The sequence below is a fragment of the Galeopterus variegatus genome, unplaced genomic scaffold, assembly GCF_000696425.1.
Source record: "Galeopterus variegatus unplaced genomic scaffold, G_variegatus-3.0.2 Scaffold553, whole genome shotgun sequence".
Classification (NCBI taxonomy): Eukaryota; Metazoa; Chordata; class Mammalia; order Dermoptera; family Cynocephalidae; genus Galeopterus; species Galeopterus variegatus.
In genome coordinates this window covers 588,901-610,524 of record NW_007726664.1, presented here as the reverse complement: position 1 = coordinate 610,524, position 21,624 = coordinate 588,901, and the positions used below count along the sequence as shown (strand labels likewise).

At 50.2% G+C, this 21,624-nt stretch overlaps 1 protein-coding gene across 4 annotated transcripts in view; it reads left to right on the top strand.

Annotated features, from left to right (window-relative positions):
- Positions 1-1,688: 1,688 nt before the first annotated feature.
- BCOR (BCL6 corepressor) overlaps positions 1,689-21,624 on the top strand; it is a 27,241-nt gene continuing 7,305 nt past the window's right edge. Inside the window, exons 1-9 of one of the 4 annotated variants that reach the window (XM_008570009.1) lie at positions 1,689-1,816; positions 3,123-3,201; positions 4,132-6,975; positions 7,622-7,675; positions 8,157-8,343; positions 15,014-15,274; positions 15,749-15,991; positions 16,582-16,907; positions 17,246-17,500. In XM_008570009.1, coding sequence (XP_008568231.1) covers positions 1,731-1,816; positions 3,123-3,201; positions 4,132-6,975; positions 7,622-7,675; positions 8,157-8,343; positions 15,014-15,274; positions 15,749-15,991; positions 16,582-16,907; positions 17,246-17,500 — 4,335 coding nt within the window. In that variant the 5' untranslated portion in view covers positions 1,689-1,730. Of the gene's footprint in view, positions 1,817-3,122; positions 3,202-4,131; positions 6,976-7,621; positions 7,676-8,156; positions 8,344-15,013; positions 15,275-15,646; positions 15,992-16,581; positions 16,908-17,245; positions 17,501-21,624 lie in introns of all 4 variants that reach the window. The other 3 variants (XM_008570006.1, XM_008570010.1, XM_008570008.1) reach the window with 3 other exon arrangements.

The following is a 21,624-nucleotide window of genomic DNA, read 5'->3' as shown; positions in this document are numbered from 1 at the left end:
ACCCATGAGCTCCCACAGAACCTTCCTCAACACCCTAGTCAGTCCTTTTGGGGGTGCTGTGGCTAGCCCAGTAGAAACTCACGGTCTGTCTAAAGAAAGAGACTCTTAGGGAAATAGCTTTTCAGAAGCCCACTCCGCCTGACGCATCTCTGCAGATTCCTGCCTCTTTCTCAGGGCCCTTTCCCTCTCTTCCAGCTTCATTGTTGAGCTCTAACTATGCGTGGTGTGTCACTGCATGTGGATTTTGATTAACAGACATTGTTCTATGGATGGGGGCCAATGGGGGATGCTGGTGGACAAAAGACCCAGAAAGGACAAAGACATGCGGAAGGATAGCCTGGCTTTTGGATTCAGTCCTCCCAGGTGCTTCCCCCACCCCCACCCTCAGTCATTCCCAGAAGAGTGCCGGGACCTGGTGCCTCCAACCCAACTGAACTGGCAGCCTGCTCCCCCAGGTCTGCTCCGTGTGTTAAAGTGTAAAAGCAAGCAGGCATTTGCATATTTTTTCTTGCTAACAAAGGAAATGTATCGACTTAGGGAACATTTGGGCTTTCGGAAACTGGGTGGGTGTGTGAGGGAGGAGAAAGAAAAGTTCCCCTGATGATCTGCACATCAATTATTTCATACTCACGTTTGGGTCCTGTAGGAAAATGCCGTGGCTGGGCTGGACAAGGGAGACTGAGATGTGTTTGAGAACAGGGAATTGCTGAGGGCCATCGGTCCCAGGCATTAAAGGCTCCCCTACTTATTAACCTAGCATTTAACAGCAGGATATGGGCTGAAGCGCAGTCAAAAGAAACGGCTCAACCTCCAAAGAGCAATTAAAATCCTGCACGAGGATAAATCACGCGCCGTGATAATCCTGTTAATAAAATGCAGCTTGTCCTGACCCTTCACTCATGCAGCAAACTAGAATGTGATGTAGGTGGGGGCGGTGGGCAGAGAAGGTGGCAGGGGGAGGTGGTCTGGGTTCCTCTGCCTCACCAGCCTCCCCCTCCCAGGAGGTGGAAAATGGGTGGCTTTTGCCTGCTCCCCGTGTGCCAACGGCTTGGAGCCCATCAGCCTGGGCTGCTAAGACTTCTGCGCTCGCTAATGATTTCTTGTCCCCAGCGAGCAAGCGTCATTGAATTACTCAGCCACCTCCCTCTGCAGCTCCCAGGCAAAACCACCCAGGCAAAACCACCCGGGTTAGGTGCTTAGTCTAATCTAGGGCTCGGGTGGGGCGCCTCACCAACCAACTGACTCTTTTACCCTCGATCTATAAGTTGCACGCACAACAGTCTTGGAAATTCAGCATCCAGGTGCAGTGGTCCTTAAGCCTGTTGCCATAGTACTGCCTTGAATAATGTCTTACCTTCCTTAACAAGTGGCAAGAATGAATAATATTATTTGACCACTATACACTCAAAGGCTGGAAAAGGGGCCGGGCAAGCGCAGAGGTATGCTGTCCCTTGGATGGGACTGCAGGTTTTGCTTTAAACTCCTCCCTACCCCCAGGGCTTCCTGCCAGGGAAGCTGCAGCCCCCTGCGCTGTACATTCAGGTCAGATGTGTCCTTGGCCCCTGGACATCTGTAGGCCATCATGCACAGTCTGCATCCTGTCTGAATTGCCTAGAAAGAGGCCTTCTCGAGCTCCCTGTTTAGCCCTCCTTTACTCAACCCCCTGGGATTCTTTTTGCCTTTCACACAGACTAGACGCTTGAAGCGAAGCTGCCATCCAAGAAGACGACATGCTTTCAGCAACTCCCTTGTATGGGAACGTTCACAGCTGGATGAACAGCGAGAGGGTCCGCATGTGTGGGACAAGCGAAGACAGGTGAATGTGGCTACCTGGGCCAGGCTGGAGGAGAGGGAGGTGGGCCCTTGCCCCGCAGCCCTGATCGGAGCCCATGCTGAAGCCCCCTCCCCTTCTCACAGCTGGAGTGGCCCAAAAGGGGTGGGGGAGAATGAGCTCCTGCCTAGCTGGCGGCCCTTGATTTACAGTTTTAACAGGCAACCCAGCTCAGCGAAGCATCACCGCCCTTTAAAAGATTAGCCCCTAAAGCGGCCTTTCAGTGCACTTTCGTCCTTAATTTATTATTTCATATTTATGAAGGAGAATTAATCCCAGTCTATATGCTGCTTTAACTCTAAATGTCAGGAGTGTGGGCCCAGGTGGATCGGCATTCGATGTGCTTTTAAAACAAATAGTTTGCTCAGTAATAAATGGGGAGATAGCCACCCTTTCCCTCATTTAAGCCCAGGCTTTCTGGTTGTCTTCCGCTGCCTGTTGGGTGAGGCCACTGGCGCCTGGGTTGAGTCACCCGACGGCTCTTGTTATGTTCCTAATCAGGAATTTTGGAGTGTGGGGTAGAGGTAGCTAAGCAGTAGATGCTTGAAGCTGCTCTTTGGGGTAATGATGAAACTTTTCCTCTGCTACTTGTCAGCGATTTCATCCTGGGGATTTGGAAGTTGGCACCAAGCACTTTCTTTATCGATGCTCTCTGATAACAAGTCCCAGGGCAGGCGCAGCAGCCTGGCACAGATGTGCAGCTTCCTCTCCAGCCTGGAGCAGCTGACATTTGTATGATACTAGTGTGTATCCCCCTGTCATTTTGATAAAGGCAGTCAAATATGGCTTCATTATCACCATGGAAACCAGTTTTGCAGGACATGGTCCCTAACTTTGTTTTGGGACAACTTTTGGAAGCTGGCCTTGTGGGTAACACAAGTGGTTGATGATGCAGCCAGCCCACAGACTCCAAGCTTCAGCCCCCCTTTGGTCTTTGGCCATTTTGCTACTTAATGTCTGCCCTTCAGGAGAGCTTATGTGGACTGGCTAGGACAGCAGAACTCAGCTCGGCTTTCTTGGCCTCACTAGAGAGAGATCACACGGGAAAAGTGGTTGTGCTTAATTTCTGGCTTACCCACCTCGCAGACATATTTGTGATTCATGTCTGCATGTGAAAGGTTCTGCCTTTCCTTGGTTTTTCCCAGTCGAGTTGAATTACCATTTGGGGGCATCTTTCAGTGTGGGCCATTAGAGGGGCAGGTTAGGAGCACCTGGTCTGTGCTAGGGAGATCTATGAAAGATGGATTCAGTGAGGAATGCTTTCATGAAGTTGGTGTGTCCTTTTAAATAGGAAAATTCCTGTAAATGATGGTGATGCTTCAAAAACCAGACTGGAACTGAGGGAAGAAAATCCCTTGAACCACAACGTGGTAAGAGATTAATGGCTTCTATTGCTGTGAAATCTGAATATCAGTGATCAGTAATCAATCAAGCATTCATTTGCATACCATTAAAGGGCCTGGGGGGAAGGGTCATGGCAGGGCTGAGGAGAAAGTCTGTGCTTCCGGACAAGGCCTCCACCCAACCTCTTTCTGACTTGCCTTCTTGGCGGTGCACTCCTTTCAACATGCTTGCCGCATGTTGTCACCATCCCCTAGTGACTGGTGAGATGTGTGCCGCCTTTTCTTAGATAAGTAAGCTACGTGCCACATCAATGCTCCCAGCTGGATAAATTTTCAGCCTCCAAGTAGCTCCTTAGGGCTTACCTTTCCAGGAAAATTTGAAACACAGGACTGTCTCTTCAGACACCAGGGAGAGGAAGTCAAAAGACACAACCACAGTTTGACCCATGGCCTCTTTATTGATTTAGAAATGAGACAGCTAAAGTCCTCAGTTCCTATTGTCCCACTGAAGAGTGTTTCTTGTTCTGTTAGATAATGCTTTTCTACATCCAGGAAAATGAAATGAACATCCCACCCCACCCCAACCCTAACAGGCCCAGGGAGGGTTAGTATGAGTTCTGTGCCCTATGAGGGTGGTGCTGAGGGCATTGTAGTTGGTGTATTCTCAGAATTGCTGAGAAGGTGAATTTTCCAAAGTAATAGATGACTGAATTAATATATGGGCCTCAAGTCTAAAGGAATCAACATTTTACATGCTTTGAGGATACTAGATGAACAGACAGGGAAAGGCAGACAGCAGAAGGGTTTGGATAAGGGGAAAGGGGACAACAGACCCTGAGAATCCTGTCTTTAACCCTTTCTGCTGGGATGTTGAAGCCAGTTGGTGTTTCTCCTTGGGATGGGTGCTGCTGCTTTGAAGGAGGGTCCCAAGTAACACCGTGTTGTTCTTCTGCAAAGGTGGATGCGAGCACAGCCCATCGGATAGATGGCCTGGCAGCGTTAAGCATGGATCGCACTGGCCTGATCCGGGAAGGACTCCGGGTTCCCGGAAACATCGTCTACTCTAGCTTGTGTGGACTAGGCTCCGAGAAAGGTCGGGAGGCTGCCACGAGCACTCTAGGTGGCCTTGGGTTTTCTTCAGAAAGAAATCCAGAGATGCAGTTCAAACCGAATACACCCGAGACAGTGGAGGCTTCTGCTGTCTCTGGAAAACCCCCAAATGGCTTCAGTGCTATATACAAAACACCGCCTGGAATACAAAAAAGTGCTGTCGCCACAGCGGAAACACTGGGCTTGGACAGGCCTGCCAGTGACAAACAGAGCCCTCTCAACATCAATGGTGCTAGTTACCTGCGGCTGCCCTGGGTCAACCCTTACATGGAGGGTGCCACGCCGGCCATCTACCCTTTCCTCGACTCGCCAAATAAGTATTCACTGAACATGTACAAGACCTTGCTACCTCAGCAGTCCTACAGCTTGGCCCAGCCGCTATATTCTCCGGTCTGCACCAATGGGGAGCGCTTCCTCTACCTGCCACCACCTCACTACGTCAGTCCCCACATCCCATCATCCTTGGCTTCACCCATGAGGCTCTCGACGCCTTCTGCTGCCCCAGCAATCCCACCTCTTGTTCACTGCGCAGACAAGAGCCTCCCATGGAAGATGGGCGTCAGCCCTGGGAACCCTGTCGATTCCCATGCCTATCCCCACATCCAGAACAGTAAACAGCCCAGGGTGCCCTCTGCCAAGGTGGTCAGCAGTGGCCTGCCAGGGGACACAGCTCTCCTGCTGCCCCCATCACCTCGACCCTCCCCCCGGGTCCATCTTCCCACCCAGCCTGCTGCAGACACCTACGCGGAGTTCCACAAGCACTATGCCAGGATCTCCACCTCCCCTTCTGTCACCCTGTCCAAGCCATACGTGACGGTCAACAGTGAGTTCCCCACAGCTAGGCTCTCCAATGGCAAGTATCCCAAGGCTCCCGAGGGGGGCGAAAGTGCCCAGCCAGTGCCCGGGCACGTCCGCAAGACAGCAGGTCAAGAGCGGAAGGATGGTGGCTCACCTCCTCTGTTGGAGAAGCAAAGTGTTACCAAAGACGTCACGGATAAGCCACTCGACTTGTCTTCTAAAGTGGTGGATGTAGATGCTTCCAAAGCAGACCACATGAAAAAGATGGCCCCCACAGTCCTGGTTCACAGCAGGGCTGGGAGCAGCTTAGTGCTCTCCGGAAGTGAGATTCCAAAAGAAACACTATCTCCTCCAGGAAATGGCTGTGCTATCTATAGATCTGAAATCATTAGCACTGCTCCCTCATCCTGGGTGGTGCCTGGGCCAAGTCCTAACGAAGAGAACAATGGCAAAAGCATATCGCTGAAAAACAAGGCGTTGGACTGGGCCATACCACAGCAGAGGAGTTCATCGTGTCCCCGCATGGGTGGCACAGACGCCGTGATCACTAACGTTTCAGGGTCAGTGTCGAGCGCAGGCCGCCCAGCCTCTGCATCGCCAGCCCCCAATGCCAATGCAGATGGCACCAAGACCAGCAGGAGCTCCGTGGACACCACGCCATCTGTCATTCAGCATGTGGGCCAGCCCCCGACCACGCCTGCCAAGCACAGCGGCAGCACCAGCAGCAAGGGTGCCAAAGCCAGCAACCCAGAACCAAGTTTCAAAGCAAACGAGAATGGCCTCCCGCCGAGCTCAATATTTCTCTCTCCGAATGAGGCATTCAGGTCCCCACCAATTCCCTACCCCAGGAGTTACCTCCCTTACCCAGCGCCTGAGGGCATTGCGATAAGTCCCCTCTCTTTACATGGCAAGGGACCTGTCTACCCTCACCCAGTTTTGTTACCCAACGGCAGTCTCTTTCCTGGACACCTTGCCCCAAAGCCTGGACTGCCCTACGGGCTGCCCACAGGCCGGCCAGAGTTTGTGACCTACCAAGATGCCCTGGGGTTGGGCATGGTGCATCCCATGTTGATACCACACACGCCCATAGAGATCACTAAGGAGGAGAAACCAGAGAGGAGGTCCCGGTCCCACGAGAGAGCCCGCTATGAGGACCCAACCCTCCGGAATCGGTTTTCTGAGATGCTGGATGCTAGCAGCACCAAATTACACCCAGAAGTCCCCACTGACAAGAGCGTGAAGCCAAACCCCAGCTGGAATCAAGGGAAGACTGTGATCAAAAGCGACAAGCTTGTCTATGTAGACCTTCTCCGAGAAGAACCAGATGCTAAAACTGACGCAAATGTGACTAAACCTGGCTTCACAGCAGAGAGTGTTGGCCAGAGCACTGAGCCCGTCAAGCCCCCAACCGACCCTGCCCTGCAGCAGCACCGCGATTTCATTGCCCTGAGAGAGGAGTTGGGCCGTATCAGTGACTTCCACGAGGCCTATAGCTTCAAGCAGGCCCCAGGCCAGTCGGTCTTCAGCTTAAGCAAGGACAGTGTTCCGGCAGGTACCAACAAAGAGAATCTAGGGATGCCAGTCTCAACCCCATTCCTGGAGCCAACTCTGGGAAGCGATGGCCCTGCTGTCACATTTGGTAAAACCCAAGAGGATCCCAAACCATTTTGCATGGGCGGTGCCCCGCCGAGTGTGGACATCACCCCCACCTATACCAAAGATGGAGCTGAGGAGGCAGAATCAAATGATGGCAAAGTTCTGAAACCGAAGCCATCTAAGCTGGCAAAGAGAATCGCAAACTCGGCGGGTTATGTGGGTGACCGATTCAAGTGTGTCACTACCGAACTGTATGCAGATTCCAGTCAGCTCAGCCGGGAGCAGCGGGCATTGCAGGTGAGCCCCCCACCTGAATTGCAGTAACTTTACCAGTTGTCAGTTTTTTAATGTGTAAAGAGGATTGGGGGAGTATGGTAGGGCAGGGCACCAGTCAGATTTAGTTAATGAAGCTTATGGTAATTTGAATGTATGAAATGTGGCCAGTAAGGGGAAGTGAGTGGTAGCACTTAGGTATGTCTGGATACTTTAAGTTATTCTGTAGGTTATAAGAGAACTCCAGTCAGATAACAGGTTTTAATTATTGTGAAGGATGTCTAAAGACTGCATGACGTTTACCTACCAATTCCTTTGATTTCTCTGCCTGTAAGATAACGGATATACCTATAAGTGCTGCTTAGAATGCCTTACTTGATACTTGGTAGAGATGTGTAGCAGCCGCATGTCTGTGGGATTCGTGCAAGTTTTTCACCAAAAGGAAAAAAAAAGAAAAAGATAGTTCGTTTAAAGGGATAGAGTATGTATTTAACTTGCTAGTGAATTATGATAGATGTTGTATAGGAATTTCCTTAAGATATTTTACTTTTAATTAAAAGATGAATAAAGCCAAATTGTTTTGCAATGTTAAGAAAAAAATTGGTTTATGCTTATAAAAATGGATGAAGTTATCTAAATGATCCATTGAGTGCCCATTTTAATTACATAGATGGAAGGATTACAAGAGGACAGTATTTTATGTCTACCTGCTGCTTACTGTGAGGTCAGTTCTTCAAATTTTTATTACTAGAATCTTACATAAACCTTTTGAGTTAAATTTCATTTCCAAATATACAAAGGGAAGTTTGTGGGCCATGGTCGTCTTTACTCATTGTGCATTTTGTTTCTTTTCTGTTGTGTTTTTGTTTTGTTTTCTTTGCGTTGTGTTTTTGTTTTGTTTTATTTACCTTCAAAAGAGAATGTCTGTTTCTATGCAATAGTGTATGTATGGATATACATACACACCGCATATATATCTATATACATATGACTTTATGGGTAAAGAATGTGTGACTTCTTACATATAGATACTCTTAAATTTTACCTGTTAAACTTTAAAATATCTTGAGTTGTATCTCATAAATTGTGGTTGGTTTTGGGCAAACTTTTCTTTGAAAATACTTTCCTTTAAGGTAAGGCAAATGAAATAGCTTTTATGGTAAGGTGTTTTTGTTTTTGTTTTTTCATCTCCATTCCCTTTCTAGCGTGCAATGATGCGCTTCTCAGAGTTGGAGATGAAAGAGAGAGAAGGTGGCCACCCAGCAACCAAAGACTCCGAGGTGTGCAAATTCAGCCCAGCCGACTGGGAAAGGTTGAAAGGAAATCAGGACAAAAAGCCAAAGTCGGTCACCCTGGAGGAGGCCATTGCTGACCAGAATGACAGTGAGAGATGTAAGTAAATCTGAGCAGCTTGTGTGTGGTACCACGTTGGTGAGAATGGGTGAACCTGCTCCCAGAGCCCAGGGAGGCAAGAGGAAGCGATTCACTTATGATGGCCTGAGGTCCGGGTCGCATCTGCTCAGAAAAATGGGCTGCTTTTGCCATCAGTGGAGCAAAGGGCTGATTGTCCTTTTGAACACTGTGACAGCCAGGAAGGAGACATCTGTGAAAGATTCTTTCCTGGAACACATCTCCTTTACCAAAGAAACACTGGTCCCATGGTTAGTAACAATTCAGTACAATGTAGCAGAGGAATGGGGATAAGAAGCCTGTGGGGTACTGATAGGTGCTGTTTTGTAGCACTGCAGAAGGTGAACATAAGTATTTCCTGTGTCCGTTGTTTGCCATCTGACAGCATGACATACATGAGGGGGCTTTTCCCACCGGACGGGGTAGCTCATGTTTTGGAAGTGAAATGTGGAGAGAAAATTAGTGCCCTTCCTCAGGACACTGTCTTCAGTCCTAACAGCTGGCCTGCCGCTGGGGTTGACTTTAGTCTTTGCTCATGAGACTTCCAGGGTGATAAGATGTGTTGGCAGCCAGTGGAGAAGATCTCGCTCTTTGTTTCTCCGTTGTGCATGCTTGAGCCTTGAAGCCTGCTCTGCACCTCAAAAACCTCATTGGCCAACATGAATTAGAGTGTTTGGGTGAACTGGAGGGGATGGTGGGTGCATGTGAGAGCTCCCTGCCATTGGTTTGGCATAGGTTTGGCGTTCCCAGCACAGGTCATCAGTGCCTGATGGAATTTGAGGAGAATTTGTGGTCAGGGAGAGTGTAGCTCTTGCTGCCCAGAGCACCCCATTCTCCCCACCCCCAGCTCATCCTTGGGGTTGGGCTGATGAAGGCCACCTGCCAGGCTCCTGGGTAAGCTAAACCAGGACCAGTTTGCTGTAAGTTAGTCCTGAAGAAGGTGGTTTCTGTTGCCACTAAGTGGTGGCCCTACCCAAGTGTCAGGGACTCTTGTTGTACCTGAAGTTTCCTTACTCGCTGCACCTCAGAGGGTGGATGTGTGGGGCAATGGAGGGGCCAAGCCACCCTCAGGTGAAGAGGCAAAGAAAGCCTTCCTCCTCGCTGTGCTCGCTGCAGACGCGCAGCCCTCTTCTTGGTTGCCATATAGCACTGGCTCTCGGGGAGCTTTCTCAGAGGGACCTGGGAGAAGTGGGCAAGGCTGAGTTGAGGGGAAGGTGCTTCTAGGAGAGGGGGACTGCCCACCAATGAGAATCCCTCTTTGTTCTGAGTGGATGGTGAGGGGAGCTGGAGGAAGGGATGGGAACTTAGCCAGCTTCAAGTTTTCTTGCCCTTTCTCTGGTTTTCGAGTAACATGGCCAGACTCATGGTGGCCACTGCCCTCAAATTCACATCTGAGTGGCCTCACCTCTGCCAGCTTCCCAGAGAAGTTCTGTGTCTTTCTCCATCTCTCTGCTGAACCTAGAGACGAGACCTTGGTGTGGCTGATGGGGAGCAGGGCCGAGCCCCTGATGATTCAGAAAGGCCTCCCTTGCTCCTCCCCTAAACCTCTCTCAGCTTCAGGCCAGCAGACTTTGTTCCTGGAGCCCCCAGGACAGGGGCTAGAGAACCATAAGTTACCACTGTGTGCTGCCCGGATGATGAGCCATGACAACAGAAGAAGGGTTGGGGAAGGTGAGGGACTCATTTTTAAAGATTGGGGCAAAGGAGGAGGTAGGTCATCATCCCCAGGCTCTTCTGGAGACTTGTGTGTGGTTGAAGAGGAATAACCTAGCGGAGCTGTAGTCCTTGCTGCTGCCACTGCTGCCTCATCCGGGGGACAGCAGGTGCTGGGTCCATTCAGCTGCAAATTACCTGGGCCTTCTTGGCCATCACATCTTTCATGTGGGCTCGGGCCCTGGTCCCCGGTCCCCAGTCCCCGTGGGTCTCTTCAGTTCTTGTTTCAGGGGTGTCATGGTGGCCAAGAGCCAAGCTGTGAGAATCTGGGAGCTAGGGTGAGGATTAGGGGCAGGCAGGGGTTACAAAGAGGGTGCAGGACACCTCCCCGAATCCTTCCCTTCTCAGATGGCCTGGATCACCAGTAGCTTCTGAGATGGCAGGTGCTTCTTGCACAGCCTCAGCCACCGCCTGCAGGTGCGTCTTGTTGGGAGGGGCTTGTTTAGGAAAAATGAATGAACTTGAAAACACCATGGTCAAGATTTTCATTTACTCTTTATTATAGTATGGGGGCTGAGTTAAATTTTCATTTCAGAAGTTAACAAGTGCGTTAGGAGGCTCCTCAACCTTGAAAGTTCATTAATAGGAACCTTCAGTGGCATTTTGAAACAGAGAGACAAGGAGGCCTGGGGCCCTTCTTTCTCGAGAATGGTAACCCTTGCCAGCCACTTGGCTAGGAGGACCTAAGACCTGCTCAGTGGCAGTGCCTGGGCAGGAACTAAAGGAAGCCTAAGTCAGGGAGCTTCATGGGACTTATTGGCTCAGGAAACTTCTCTTCCAGGAAAGCAGCACCTGCATGCTTTGTAAACTACTGCGAGTTTGGAGCAGAGATGCTTTGTTACGTTACTTACAAAGGGAATTGACATCATGGATAGCCCTCAAAAGTCTCAATACTCTCTTGTTTAGGGCTCACTAGGCATGGCTGCAACAGTGGTGAAGTTGCTTTGTTGCCATGGTGACTTGTAAATGTTGCCGTGGTGATGCTTCCATGAGGTACTGCTATGGCATAACCATGATAAATTATGGGATGTATGTGCTGTGAGTCACGTGACCATGCCACAGGGAGCAAATGTTAAACCATGAACAACATAGCCACGTTCACACCTGCCTACATTGCGTGACCAAGAGCACATGGCTTCCTGCATTTGGAAGGGCCTAAAGTAGCAGTGATGGTGGGGTCTAATGGTTAGGACCTCTGTCTCTCTATCTGTCCACCCATCTTCTTTGCCCTCAAAGGTAATCCTGTGGGTAGTGGTTGGAATAGCCCTGTTTGAGGAGCTCCAAGTTGAAGTGTCCAGGAATGTGACATGTAGCTCTCCTCCATAGCTGGTGGCCATGTGTACCTTGGGCAGTCAGGTGGCTATTCTTCAGGATTATTACTGTCCCATGGAAGATGGATCACCCTAGAGTAAGGTCCTGGGGCCTACACTGAGGGGAATCAGAATCTTTACCCTGAGAGGCTCAGGGATTGGGGGAAGGGGGATAGACCTAGTTTGGGAAACGATCTTCTTGAGAATGGAGAGGAAAGCAGCTATGCTATATGTGTGGGTGGATGTGATTTCAGTGAAACCCGAATTTAGCAAGGGAAGATGGAGGATTTCTGATAACAATTCAGGATGAGAAACCACAGGCATTGCTCTCTGGGGTTCCTAGGGACAAGGCAGGAAGGGACCATCCTTAAGGTGAACCACAGACTTCCAGGCACTGGAATACCACCCCCAGCTGAATGGGGAATGGTGGGGGTTCAAGGGAGTGAGCTTGTGTGCAGGTTAGCTTTTCCCAGATGGGAACCTCAGAGGAGACAGAGATGGCAAGACCCCTTGTCTCGTAGGGGTTTTCTCATTCAGTGAGGAGCAGGGTGACGAGGTCCCCAGTCACTGTCTGCTGACACAAGCCTGTGAAATAAATGATCACAAATCTTCCAGGTGGTTTTCTGTGTGCAAAAGATGCTGGCAGTTTTGGCAAAAGATCAGGTGGGTGAGATAGAAACTTTTTTTACTTTTAAAAAGTTTGAAGTAAGAGGGCCGGCCCGTGGCTCACTTGGGAGAGTGCGGTGCTGATAACACCAAGGCCACGGGTTTGGATCCCTACATAGGGATGGCCGGTTCGCTCACATGGAGAGCATGGTGCTGACAACACCAAGTCAAGGGTTAAGATCCCCTTATCGGTCATCTTTAAAAACAAAAAATAGTTTGAAGTAAGGTTGAAAACTTAAGTGGAAATCTTCTCCCTAAGATGCCTTAGACAGGGTCAAGACTGTTACAAATACAGGCAACTATATGTGACCTGGAGTTCAAGTGTGAAATGTGGAAGTGGAATCTGAAACACTTGGGATTAAGAGGTTTTTTTTTTTTTTTTTTTAAGGTGACAGGTATGGGGATCTTAACCCTTGACTTGGTGTTGTCAGTGCCATGCTTTCCCAAGTGAGCTAACTGGCCATACCTGTATAGGGATCCAAATCCATGGCCTTGGTGTTATCAGCACCACACTCTCCCAAATGAGCCACGGGCCGGCCCTATTTTTTTAAGAGATTTTTGATCTGATGTGGCAAGGTCGCATGCTGGCTGATTGTGACCCTGGAAGGCATTGGGACATCACCCAGTCACCTGCCATCTTTCCTATCTAAGGGGGAAGTACACTTTAAACGTTTAAAAGTGCATTTTTAAAGTTGCACATGGTGCTTCTTCAGATGGTTCTTACACTGGAAGGCTGATTGGACCAGGGGAGTCAAATGGTGTAACTAGGAGAGTTCACATCTTAAAATTTCATAAATATCGGGGCTAAGATTCAAGATGGTCTGAGGGTCTTAGCATCCTTTTAAAGTAATTTTTCTGACCATTCCCTTTGCCCTGCTCAGCTGTGTTTGTGAAGCCCACCCCAGGGAGGCAGCTTGCAGTGATGGTCCCACTTTATAGCTGACGGGGGCCGAGTTGTAAAGAGGCGCTGTTACTGCCAGGGTAGTTAGAGGGTCACAGCAGAGTGAGGACCCGCAGACCACCCTCTTCTCATCCCCAGGCCAAGCTGTGGCCAGGCCAAGCTGCATGGTCCTGTAAGCAGGGACCAGAGGTTTGGGCAGCTTGTGTGTTTTCTTCTGCTGTGGCCAAGCTTTGTGTTAGGACTCTCCCATGATGGAAGACCCCCCTTGGCTGTGTTCTTGGGTGCCCACTCAGTGCCAGGTGTAGCTACAGAGACCTGGGGTGGTGTTCCCTGGAGGGGCCTGGGTGCTGAGTCCCAGACTCAGTTCTCCCAGTCCATATGGTGCACCATCGTGAGCGAGGAGGAGGGATGGCTGGGGAGACTCTGCCATTCCTTTGCAAGTGTAGATACGGCTCCATCTGTTCTGCCTTGAGACACCCTTGAAGAGCAGGTGAGCAGATCCTTCCACCACTGAGAGCACAGGCTAGCCAAGGCCAGGGTGAGGCTCGCCTCCATGGCAGACTGCCACTAAACGCTGAGAGTGCCCCTGAGAGAGGGCTGCTGAGGGGATGAGTGGGGCTGGTCACAGTGGGAGGGACACTTGAAGTGGGCTGGGGAAAGGACGGGTAAGGTCAGCATGTGAGGCGTCTGCTTATCTTGCATCTAGAAAGTGACCTGTTCAGCTCAGCTCACTGTTACTGACATTCCAGACTCATCTCCCCGCTGAGGTGCAGGAGTGTTATAGTGGGCCAAGGGCGAACACCTTAACCTTACGGTGGTTGTGAAGTAGCTATCGATTTTATTTTATTGTGTATTAGAAAAAATGCAACAGCAAAGCAGTCAGCGAGCTGTTTCTTGGGTTAGGGCAAAACTTGGAAGTGACGCTGGGCTGAGAAGATTCCAGGAAAAGCCCCACCTCAATGGTAGGCTGAGCAGAGGGAGCCAGAAGCAGCATGGGGTGCTGGGATGAGCAGTGGCGCACCGGCCTGGCCTGGCAAAGACACTCCCGACAGTGAAGGAAGAGTGCCAGCTGGGGTGACCAGCGTCCCCATGGGGGTCGCCCTGTCTTGGACAGGAAATGGGAGCAGCCCCTTGATTTTGGTGATATGTTTTTCCCACCACGTGTGTGCAACCGTCAGATTGAGCTCTTTGAAGTTGTCTCTGAACTTGTGTGTGTGCTAGGAAACCTTGCCTGTGGCTTTTTCCAGGCCCCTCTTCCCAGTACCCCTGGAATAGCCTGGGTTCCCTGCCTCTGCAGTGGTGGCCTCGCCAATAGGCCCGGAGCTCTCTGGGAGAGACCATGACTTCTGCCCATCAAGGATCTAGACTTTCTTCCAACACTCTGTCTCCCACCCTTCTTTTCTCCTCATCTCCCCTATTGGCCCAAGTGAATATTGGTGTTATCCCTTCTGTAGATGACATTATGGGGATATTTGGTCTCTCTTCTTTCTGACATCATTCTTCCGTTTATTTCAAAATAATGACCTCGGCAATTGTTTCCATAGAGATTTTTAGGTCGGGGCCAGCCCGGTGGCGCACTGCTATAGTGCGCCGCTTGGGAAGCGCGGCGGCGCTCCCTCCGAGGGTTTGGATCCCACATACAGACCGGTTCCCACTCACTGGCTGAGCGAGGCACGGGAGCAACACTGAGGGTTGCGATCCGTTGCCGGACACGGAAAAAGACAAAAAGGAAGAAAAAAAAAAAAAGAGAGAGAGATTTTTAGGTCAGCCCTTGCTTGGTTGGATCTTGCTGCCGAAATAAAGGATATGGTGCCTTAGAAAAAGAGAATATTGATGCCCCATCTCCTTTCTTTGTTCCCTCATGTCCCCGCTAGAAAAAGATAGAAAAAGTTCTATTTCTGAGCATTTTGTACCTCCAGTTTGTGAGGGGTCCGCCAGTCTCCAAAGAAGGGTCTATCAATAGATTCCCTTGGGCATGGTGGTCCCACCTGCTCCCCAAATCCTGCCTTCTCCTGGTGACTTTGGTCTTTCGTTTCTGTCCTCTTGTCTCCCCTCCCCTTAGGCGAGTTTAGTGCTGGAAACAAACACGATCTCTTTGAAGCCCCGGAGGACAAAGATCTTCCTGTGGAGAAGTACTTTGTGGACAGGCAGCCTGTGAGCGAGCCGCCCGCGGACTCCGCAGCTGTGGACATGCCACACAGCCCCACCCTCCGGCTAGACAGGAAACGCAAAGTCTCAGGGGACAGCAGCCACACAGAGACCCCCGTGGAAGAGCTGCCAGAGGACCCTCTGCTGAAGGCCAAGCGAAGACGGGTCTCTAAAGGTGAGCTCGGTCATCTTCAGCTGCCTACTGGGGGCCTGTGCATGTGGCCACGGGGACAGCCAGGAGGTGTTGATGAATGTGTGGCGTGTCATCCCCGTAGACAGTCGGTGAGGGGACACCATGGGCACAGCAGCGGAGCGTTTCTGTTTCCATTCCCACACCATCTCTGGGAGATTCCCACCCTGGAGCCCTGGGAAGCTGCTCACACCTCCTCTCCCTGCAAAGCCAGATGCAGGCGCTCCAGCCCAGAGACATGTTCAAGTTGAGACAGTGGCCACCCCCCTCCCCTCCCCCCTCCCCATTAGTGATGTGTAAGACAGTTTGTTCCCCCCAGGGGGCTTTTTGATTAATTTGTAGTTATTTCTCCATTAGATGACTGGCCTGAGAGGGAAATGACAAACAGTTCCTCTAACCACTTAGAAGACCCACATTATAGTGAGCTGACCAACCTGAAGGTGTGCATTGAATTAACAGGGCTCCATCCTAAAAAACAACGCCACTTGCTGCACCTTAGAGAACGGTGGGAGCAGCAGTTGTCGGCAGCAGAGAGCAAACCTGGCCGGCAAAGCAGGAAGGAAGTGACCCAGGCTGTTCAGCCTGAGGCTGCTGCCCAGGGGAATAACATCACTGAAGAGAAACCTGGCAGGAAAAGGGCAGAGGCCAAAGGCAACAGAAGCTGGTCGGAAGAGTCCCTCAAATCCAGTGACAATGAACAAGGTGTGTGGAGGCCACTCCATGAGTGCCCACCCTGTTCCTGGAGGAAACTCTGTAGGAAAGGGCCTTGGAGGGGAACTTGGGCTGCAGAAGTTGACTCTGACCGGGATGTCCTTGCTCGCTCTGTTCCCTGTGCCCTCCCCACTTCCTTCTAGAATGTAGCTGAGAAGAGGGACCTGACTGGCTTCCTGGGCTGCTGCACACCCAGCCCATGGCTGGGCAGGAAGGGGAGTCAGGTGGCCCCAGGGCCTTGCCAGCACCCTCATTCCAGCCTCAGGCTTTCTCCACTCACCGGGTCTTAAGCCCTGCGCCTGGGTCAGTGGGCGGGGGCGGGACAGCAGGAAGAGCTGGCTTCTGTCCTCTTGTCCAGGCCCTTTGAAGAAACTTGCCACTTGGCATCTTGTGGGTTAACCTATTTGCCATCTGAATGTGGGATAATTAAAATATTAATGCTTTGAAAACATAATTGGTGTATCTTTAAAAACTGAGACTGCTCCAGTGATCAGTGTTACAATGGGCTTTTCTTTCTGCACCGGCTACGACTGTGTAACGCCTGCTTCTTCTCTCTCTCGCCCGCCCCGCTCCGTATTTAGGCTTGCCTGTGTTCTCCGGCTCTCCGCCCATGAAGAGCCTTTCATCCACCAATGCAAGCGGCAAAAAGCAGACTCAGCCAAGCTGCACGCCAGCCTCGAGGCCGCCTGCCAAACAGCAGAAAATTAAAGAAAGCCAGAAGACAGATGTGCTGTGCACAGACGAAGAAGAGGATTGCCAGGCTGCCTCCCTGCTGCAGAAATACACCGACAACAGTGAGAAGCCATCCGGGAAGAGACTGTGCAAAACCAAGCACTTGATACCTCAGGAGCCCAGGCGGGGCTTGTCGCTGACAGGGGACTACTATGTGGAGAGTGCTGAGGGCAAGGTACCTCTCGACCTCTGCTTCCCCTTGGGCCTGTGGGAGCATATCCCACCCACCTGCCTGCTTCTCCTGCTGCTTCTCGGGGATAAAGCTTTCCTTTTTCTGAACTCCTCCCCCACACGTCACTCCACTGTCCCAGAGGAGCATGTCTTCTGGGTGGCAGCAAAATTTTAAACTAGACAAAAACAATAAAACCCCCTTTCCCCTACCCTCCTTTGACATCACCCCCGCCCCCAAAAGACAAGAGAAAAAGTGCAATCTTCAGTGCAGGGGAGGAGGGGTGGAGGCGGGTGTTGGGAGGACACAGCCTTAACTGTGTGCACTGCCTGGTTTTGTGATAGGTGACTGTCCGAAGATTCAGAAAGCGGCCCGAGCCCAGTTCGGACTACGATCTGTCACCAGCCAAGCAGGAGCCGAAGCCCTTCGATCGCTTGCAGCAATTGCTCCCAGCCTCCCAGTCCACACAGTTGCCACGTTCAAGTTCCCCTCAAGAGACCACCCAGTCTCGCCCCATGCCACCGGAAGCACGGAGACTTATTGTCAATAAGAATGCTGGTGAGACCCTCCTGCAGCGGGCAGCCCGGCTTGGCTATGAGGTGAGTGTCCCTGTGCTGCTGTTCCAGGTGTGTGGGGGGTGGCACACTGGCTGGGGCAGGGGAGGGACTTGGAGAGCAGATCCCAACCCCTTTCACCTCAGGGGGCTGGGCTGGTGCTCCAACAGGATGTTTGTGTTAGCCCCACTCTCGCTGCTGTCTCTTTGGTGGCTTGTTCAGTCGTGGTGTGAAAAGAAAGGCTTCTCTGATGTTCAGTTCGTGTTCAGGCAGGTAGGCTGCTTCGGCATCCTCCAGTCTCGCTCACTTATCTCTGATATGAAATCTGACATAACCCAGGGCTTGGCGACTGGGGGAATTTTAATGAGCCCTTTTGCATTCTGATTAGTAAGGGGGAGAGAAGTTGTTAGCTCTATTTGGGGTTGTGGTGCTGCTGTGGGTGCAGGGGTGGCCCTGTGGGGGGAGCAGGCCCGAAGCGGCTGTGCACTGAGGTGAGAGAGGGTAAAGTAGCCCCTGGGCTGAGGACAGGAGAAGGGACTCAGACCCAGACTTTGCCCCATACTCACTGCTCCTCCCATCACCCAGCATGGCCCACAACGATGATAGCTTATATTGACGGAGCACTCCATGTGTTCTTTCTAAGCCCATATGATCTGGAGTAACTCATGTCACCCTTTCATCATCTTCATTAGTAGTAACTAGTATTATCCCTGCTTTCAGATGAGAAAACTGAGTCCCATGGGGGTTAAATGACTTGGACAGACAGTTATCCAGCAGTCTGGCTCCAAGCCCAGCCCTCCCCCCACGCCTGGACCCAGCTCCTCTCCAGGACTGGCTCACATTGGAATTGCCCTTTTTACAGTTCAAAACCTCCTTGAGATAGATTACTCCCTCTGCCCCCATGCGTCTCTCCCACCACACACTTGTCAGTTGAACTTATGATGTAATAGCCCACAGGGCAAAGGCATTTTTTTTATGCTGGTATCAGCCCTCTGGGAGTTGGATGGTGAAATTAAAATGTAGCTCAGCGAGCTGAGTGTGGAGGTATGTGGGGGGTGGGGGGCCCACACTCAGCTGGAGGCTCATAGGATTTGGCCAGAACTCCGGCCCCCACACCTTGACCCTGCTGCTGTCCGTTGTGCCTTGCGCCCTTCCTGGTGGGACCGCCCAGCTGCCATTCTCCCGTTGACCCAGAGCCTCCCCCTGAGGCATGATTGTAGGAACTTGGAAGTCTGCGCACACCTGCGGGAAGGTCCTTTGATGCACTAGTGTGGTATTTTTGGTTGTATGTGCTGTTGTTTGTAACATGTCTCTTTTTGAGATCTGGATTATCTTGGAGAAAACTCTCTGGAAGGATTTGGTAATTAGCTCAGTTACTTGCAGATTAAAACCAAGTGGCAGCCAGTTGGTTTCCCACAAGCTGAGAGCAGCAGTACCTAGGAGGACAGGGTAGATGCGGCATGCCTAGCGTTCATTCCCTTCCAGCAAGCTCCAGAGGTGAGCAAGGGCAGGAGGGCAGTAAACTCTGCTGGCCATAGAGGGTGGGGCTCCTGGCCTGGTCTTTGATCATGGCATCGTTTTCACCAGTCTCATTCCTTTGGGACTAGGGACCTTTGGGTCCTCTTAAGGAACAGTTTCCATTTTGGTTATTTTCATACTGCCAGTGGGTCTGAGGCTTGGACCAAGGAGCATTTAATCCATACTTTTTCAGCCTACCTGCCTTTGATGGCACCCGCAGACTTAGGAATGTTTATGTAAGGCCAACTCTTTTTTTTCCCTTCAAATGTAAATTTCAATATGTAAATTTCACAAGTTACCAGTTTTGATGCCGGAATGTTTTAACTACTAGATGAAAGCTTTTAACTTTGAATCCAAAAAGCTTTTAACTTTGAATCCAACTTTCTGGGATTTCTTTAGGCAGAATTTAAAATGTTGGGATGATGGGCCATTCAGATGTGGCAATTTAAACCTTTTAAAGTGGAAGGACAATTTGCTTAACCCCAGTGAGATGTGGTTTGAATGCCGTTTTGGGAGGGTTTTCCTGAAGTTAGTCTTTGCCATTGTTGTTTTCTGCTCAGCTAAAGATACCATGTGCAACAAAAAGGCTGAGTTTTGTTTTGTATTAAGTTGGTTCTTGAGGTTTAGTAACACCCTTCAGATCTGTGTTAGCTAGACCCCCTAAAAGGCCAGGTACACTCAAACCTTTCCATCCAGGTAAAGAGGCTTTTCTTTCTTGGGCTAAAATGCCATGTGGAACCACATGCTCGTGCATTCAGTGGTGATGGTTAAATTTTCTATGAATTGAATAAATCATGTTTTTTAAAAAGTTAATGAGGCATTTAATTAATTAACAATGTTGAGTTTATGGCCTTTATGGTTACATTTTGCAGTTAATGGCATTCGGCTTATAGCTGCTTAACAGAAAATTGTCCAACAACAACAGTTTGATTTTGTTTGGGGATGGGTGGGCTGCCCTTAGAACATTCCCATTTCTAGCTTAGAAAATAAACTAAGAAATATATTGGGTAGGAGGATTTGTCCAGCGTCTTCACCACTCTCTCTGTTGGTGACAGTGGTGAGGCCATCACCCGCCCAGCTAGGATCCCAACTGAGAGGGTCTGAGGGATGCTGGTCATGGCTGGACTATCCAGATACCAAAAGACCTGATTTACCGGTCTCCTACTACATGTTAATTGAGCTTGGGGTTTAACCTTTCTGGGCCTCAATTTCCCGAAGTGTTGAATGAGAACAATACCAATTTTCCTTCCTGATATCTCATAGGTCATTGGGATGACATAAGACTCATTTAAGGAAATGAGAAGTATTATAGGAAATAGTGACACCAACACGATTGAGGTAGGACAGGCCATGGCAAACGTCTGACCTGGTCGTTGGGTTACTGCTGCCTTTCCTGCCGTCCTCCAGGAAAAGAGAGTTGACTTACAACTTCAGCTTCGTCCTTTCATTTCTAGGTTCCGTCAAATCAGCCCTAGTAGCGACGAAGGTTTCCAGGTGAAGGCTGTAATTGTCAGAACAAATAAAGCCTGGGTTGATGGGACACCAGGCAGGCTGCCGGGATCCGGGTAAATTGATCTGTGCACAGCAGTCGGTGGCACTCTGAGCTGATCCCAGAGTCATGTGACAAGGCCTCTCCCTGGCTGGGGCACACAACTCATTAGCTTGCAGCCGTCCACTCGAGTCTGGCTAGTGAGGGCCTGCTAAAAGAGCAGCAGCTTCATGCGGTATCCTGGATACCAGTGCTTGGGGCAGGTGGCCTGGGAGCTCAGAGGATTGTGGGCTTTCTGGCAGGTTAGGACCTGAAGGAAGAAACGCTTCTGTGGACATGCCTTCTCTCTTCCTCCCCTTGTTTTGGAAGGGAGTTGCTGCAGTGACCTGAAGCACCAGGGCACAGATGGCCAGGTTTACCAGCGTGCAGCTTCAGATTCACAGGGGGAGCATATGGAACATTCTAGTTAGCACCCAAGTGAGTAATCACCTTTGACTGAAAGGGCATAAAAGGTTTTTCAGAACCTACCTCACGTTTATAGGTGGCTAGAATGACCCCTGTTTTAGGTTTAACAGATGAGTTATTTAAGATGGTCATAAAGGCAGGCCCGCTGTGACCCACTGAGCTCCCCCTTACCAAGTGGGCCATGTGTTCAGCCACCCACATGCTCTGTCTACCCCCCAGTTCTCAGAATCTGACAGCTCTCTGCTGGACATGACTTGTAGGAACATAGTGTAACCTGTTTTCTGGTGGCAGATGTTGTATGTGTTTAAAAACTTTCTCAATCAAGGTAAGAAAACATGAAATAAATTACTGGTCTGCTTACTGGGAGCGGTTCATATTAATATTTTAACATGCCAAAGAAGTAAGATTAATAACAGTGATTCTCAGGCATACTGTTGACACAGAACCCGTTCTGCAAAGGGAGAAGGGTAGGCCTGTTTTATTTAGTTCTAGAAATGTGTAGGTTGCATATGTGGTATATCAGATTCCTGTCATTAAGTAAATATGGAAATATATTGATTCAGCCCTGAGTGAGGTGGAGAGTGAGGCAAAAGAGAGGGTGGGGTTATTGAAATCATTTATGCCATTTCTTGATAGTATATGTGGTACATGGAAAGAGCCTTCTTTTTTTTTTTTTTTTTTTTTTTTTTCCTTTTTT